We start from the raw sequence: 4,984 nt of genomic DNA on the forward strand, positions 1-4,984 counted from the left end.
TGAAGTAAAATGTGTTCGATTTACCCAAGTGAGGTCACAGCAACCATCAGTTTCTCAGGGGCTCCCGGTGAATAGCATTTAGAGGCTTTATTTTCCACCCAAACGCAACCCTCCCTGCCACTGTCAAATCTCTCGTCCTCAGCAAAAAACATGCCCTGAGGCTCGGGGCACGCAGACTTGAGGGAATAAAATGCCGCTTCTGAAGTGCTGTCAAACTCCCACACATTTCCAAATGAAGAATAGTGAGATGAGAATAAGAAAAAGGTGTACGGTTCTGCCAATGCTTCTTCAATAATGTCGTCTCATGAAACGGTGCATGTGTCAACACGTTTTATTAGGCTATGTGATATAGGTTATGTTCTCTCGCTCTTTCATTTTAAATGACAAATCTTGCATTAAGGCATACATCTTCTCATCTGATATGCAGACATATAACCCTATTATTTACAGATCGATTTTTTTTTTTGCCTACATCCAAGCTTTATAAGCTGACTAATCATATATAATATAATATTCAAACACATATGAATGTGAATCAGTACATGTAATTTGTCTATATATAATACAATTCGGACCCTATAATGTTTCTGATTGATACAGATGCCGACGGGTATAAAAAATCCCCCTATAAATCTATTGGTTGTGGTCTCCGCGCCTCTATCCAATGCTTAGAGGCTGCAGTTCTATTTGGGAAGTTGGCAGCTCGCAGCAAGCTCTTTTACTCTCGCACTGGCAGTTTGACTCTGGAATTATGAGCAGAGCTGGTCAAACCTGTACCTTGTTTTGAATTTTATTCCCAGAGAATTGAGACCATGGAGATTGATATCGGCATCCTCATTGCGTTCCTTGTCTCACAGGTAAGCCGGAGTGTTTTATGTGGCATTGCATAGCGCTCTCCCGCAGCTGTTCATCAATGATTTATATTCTGATCTTTATCAATGATTTATATTCTGATCTTTAACATGCCACTTAATGAACGGCAAAGGGGTAATGGTTATTTGCATTGCATAGGCTATAGCTTACGATATTTAATGATTGTCTGTATAGATTGAATGAAATCTCTATTTAAAAAGAAACTAAATGAAGCCAATATAGTCTAATAATTTCAGAACGGTACACATACAGTAACTTTATAAGGTAATACCACGAAAGATATGATTAGGAGGCAGTCGATGAATAATACTGACAATGTGTTACATGTCGCATTTGTGGCACCTGGTCGTCTTGGGGAGAGTGTCGAGTTTGGCATTAGTCTGCAGTGGTCAGTCAGTCGGTTTACGGATGCCGTTCACATAGGCGTCCAATGGGCGGAACCGGGTAAAGTGTGGAGCTATGTGCAAATCACGGCTTAACTCTTGTATACAGCCACATCTATATTCCGCTCAGATACCAAGTTGAGCGTTTCTTTGGCTCTGTGTTCATGTGGGTGAACGAACGGTGTGAGGGGAGGATTCTCAAGGCAATCAGCTCTTACTGAGCTCTCAGAGCATCACTGAAACAGTCAGCGTCTAACTTGAATAACAAGGGTGGTGTTGGACGATAGGAATGCAATTTAGAAGCATTTTCTTTGAGATATGTTTCCTCCCCGTTTCCCTTTGACACAGCCTCTCATGTAGGCTATACCTGCTTTGATAGCTCGCTGCAGATCTTATCTGGCATTAATTTGGAGTGACTGATAACTTGGAGCAGCTGCCTCCCTCAATCACACTTTGCTCTATTTAAAGTGCTGAAGGGCAATATGGCTGAAAGTGACACATTAAAGTAGTAGGCTACCAATTTTCAAAACCTTGGTAGTTGGTAGGCCTACTGTTGCTCATCATTGGAAAAGGCTACATCTTGTCATCGCAAATTCCTAGATTTGATAACATAGAAACATGGTGACATTTTACAAAGGTGTGCACTCAACAGTTGCTGTTAATGGCATTGTGTTGGAAAAAACTGTTGAAAGCCAAAATGTGTTGGTTCTACTTTTAGCAATAATCTTTTTTTTATTGAATTCCATTGTCCTCCAAGTGTTGCTGAATCTCCTCTCTCCTTCAATGGTATTGTTTTAGACCTGGATTCCTAGTAAGCTAGACTTGTGGGAGAACAACTGCATTGAAGGTGTCCTCCATTCCATGAACTCCCAGTTGCTGCGCATTCTCATTTCTCTCTCCATCAAAGGGCGAGGTTCAAGCAGAGACAGGTGCCGAATTAATGGCTGGCTTTTCCTCAGAATTTGAACCATCACGATTGGGAGCTTTACTTTTCATATTTATTGCTGTTGATAGATTACATGGTTATTATTGTGTGATGAGGCCAGATGTTTGTTACACACCTTTTGCTATGAGTATGACATCATCTGCATTCTCAGGTTAATAACATAGTCTCAATACTGCTGCTAAACTCACAGAGTTTTTCTTTCCACTGATACTGCAATTGTCTGGCTAAGCTGGCAGACGCAAACATAAATTGTTAGATTGAAAATAGAGTTAATAGGCCGCTGGCTGCGACATGTAAATGAAGGAGAAATAAAAGTTAATTCCTTCTGTGTCTGGAGAGACTGTGTCCCATACTTTTACCGCTAGAGTTGTCTGGCTCTATTGGCCCGCTTCTTCAAGGGAATCAGATCGCCCTCCGACTCTCCTCTAACGCTACAGCAACGCTTACCAAAGCCAGGACAACACAACATCCAAGTTCTTATTTTTCTTATAGCTCAGGCAGGGCGCCAAGTTTGCCTCCAGAATAAGCTGATGCTGTATTCCCCCTCACCATAAATCCCTGTATTAGAAATGAAACGCTAAGCAGTCGAGAGCCTCAGCGATGATTCCGAATAAGTACAGCACAGCCCAGCCGGGAGGTGCAGGAGCCCATATTTCTCTATCTCTCTGGCTCTCTTTCTCCCTTCTATTTCTCTATCTATTTCTGTGAAGCGATCATATTCTATTTTATGCACTTGTCTAAGTATTTCTCAGCCCAGTGCAGGTGGGTTTGAATGAAAATGGAAAGATAAAGGTAAAGAAAGTGATGTGCCTCTCTTCCGTAGACGCAATACAAGAAGTCATAGTTAAAATTCTCTGCTAGCACCTGGGAGTCAGTCAGCACAGCAGATACATTTGTTGCTCTGGACGTTTATGGAACTGTTAAAGTCCCCTCTAAGCCGCCCTGAAGTGTGAGCGTGATGGGGGTGTTGGCATGGTCCTTTAAGGTCATATTGTCCAGGGGAATGTTAAAGTGACCATTCAGGGGGGAATGGGAGAGTAAGCGTTACCTTGGTGCCTGATTACAGACAGACAGGAGGTGTGCCCACCTCAGTGACCCTCCTCTCCTCTGTCTGCAGCTCACTCCACTGATCCAGCAAAAAGAAAGGGACACAGCCATGGCCGCATGTCAACTCCATTTATTACTGCAGCAACAGGTGCAGGGACAGGGACTACACACACTCCGCTGCCCTTGGCCAGTTCATTCACACACACACACACACACACACACACACACACACACACACACACACACACACACACTCTCACACACACACACACACACACACTGCCAAAATTCACGATGCGAACGCACACATCTAGAAAACAAAGGTACAAAGGTAGAAAATACCTCTGTTTTTGTGATCTTATCAAGCTTAGCTAAGCCAAAAAGTAAAAACACACCTGTCCCTCACCCACAAACAATCCCCAGCCATGCCCTCACTTAACCCTTTAGCCTACTTTTGCATTGAAGTTTTGGATACAGATTAGGCTAGACCACATTCCTCCTAACATTCTGTGTTTGGTGTTTTGAGAAGGTTTGTATTTATTTTAAAGATCTAGAACTAGTGTTAATTATGTCTGGTGAAGGAGCACAATAAGGCCAACTTAGGGCCAGTAATGATGCCAGTAATGATGGAAGCCAGTCATTAGTGCTGATGGCTATCTGAAACACACTCTCTCTCGCTCTCGCTCTCTCTTATTTCTCTATCTCTCTATCTTTCTCCACTTTGTGAGGGGTGCAGCGCTCCACCCAATGTCAGCTCTGAGCCTTTCTGGACGGACCTGATGCTCCCCCTAATTGCGTATCTCTCACCCACACGCTGCTTCTCAATGCTCAGCCCCGGACCATAAACACACAGGTCAGGTGGCTTGACCCCAGTATCCTCCTACATGTTATGATGAGCTGCTTGTCCAGTACTATGGAGTAACTTTGGACATATTAGCTGGTGGAGGGTTGTTGGAAGAGTTGAAAGTATTGCTCTCCAGTGGCATAATGAAGGGAAGATATCAAAGCAGATAGCCAACCCTGCGATGTTAGAGTGCTCTTAAGAGTTTATTTGGGTGTAGCTGTTATTGACGGCAGCCATACTGGAGTAAAAACTTCCTGTAAATGATGCTGCTGACGAAAACACATGCACACACACACAAACACACACACACACAAACACATTTCTGTAAGACTAAGCAAAGCTGGGAGCGAGCATATCTCCAGTGCTCTCTCCCTTGATGACTGTGGTTCAGCTGTTCACTTTAATGGACTGTAAGGTCAACCCAAGTCTTAACTCTGTTCAGGGAGGGTTTGACCTTGTGGGGAAAGTTAACCATCCATATTTTCTCTGCCTGGAGCAAAGCAATTTAGCTCTCATGGGGATGGAGAGGGAGAAAAGCAATAGGTAGGACTGGAGGGGGACTTTTTCCCAAGCAAGAAACTGATATTTAGAGTAAATATGTGTCCAGGTTTGATATCAGCCCGCTGTAGCCTAATTATACAAAATACCAATGGATATAAATTCATTAAATGTGCCAACTGAAAAGGCTACTATCTTGGGAAAATGAAATAATGGCTTATTTGTGTGCCTGTGGTAGTGTAGAGAGAGAATGAGAAACTTGTGGACTAATAGACAGTGTTTGGCTGTCTTTATGTTATGAGCACACACACAATATAACAGAGTGACGTGCAGGAGGAGAGGAGATGGCAGTGCGATGGCCGTCGTCCTGTTTCCGCAACGTCTCCATCTCTT

At 43.2% G+C, this 4,984-nt stretch overlaps 1 protein-coding gene across 1 annotated transcript in view; it reads left to right on the forward strand.

Annotated features, from left to right (window-relative positions):
* Positions 1–812: 812 nt before the first annotated feature.
* Positions 813–4,984, forward strand: part of LOC311137532 (cadherin-13-like) — a gene marked incomplete at both ends in the record, with an annotated part of 523,767 nt that continues 519,595 nt past the window's right edge. The window contains one exon of the mRNA XM_084172059.1: positions 813–857. Within this exon, the coding sequence (XP_084028185.1) occupies positions 813–857 (45 nt within the window). The remainder of the gene's footprint in view (positions 858–4,984) is intronic.

Source organism: Coregonus lavaretus, assembly GCF_964263955.1.
Source record: "Coregonus lavaretus genome assembly, chromosome: 11".
Classification (NCBI taxonomy): domain Eukaryota; kingdom Metazoa; phylum Chordata; class Actinopteri; order Salmoniformes; family Salmonidae; genus Coregonus; species Coregonus lavaretus.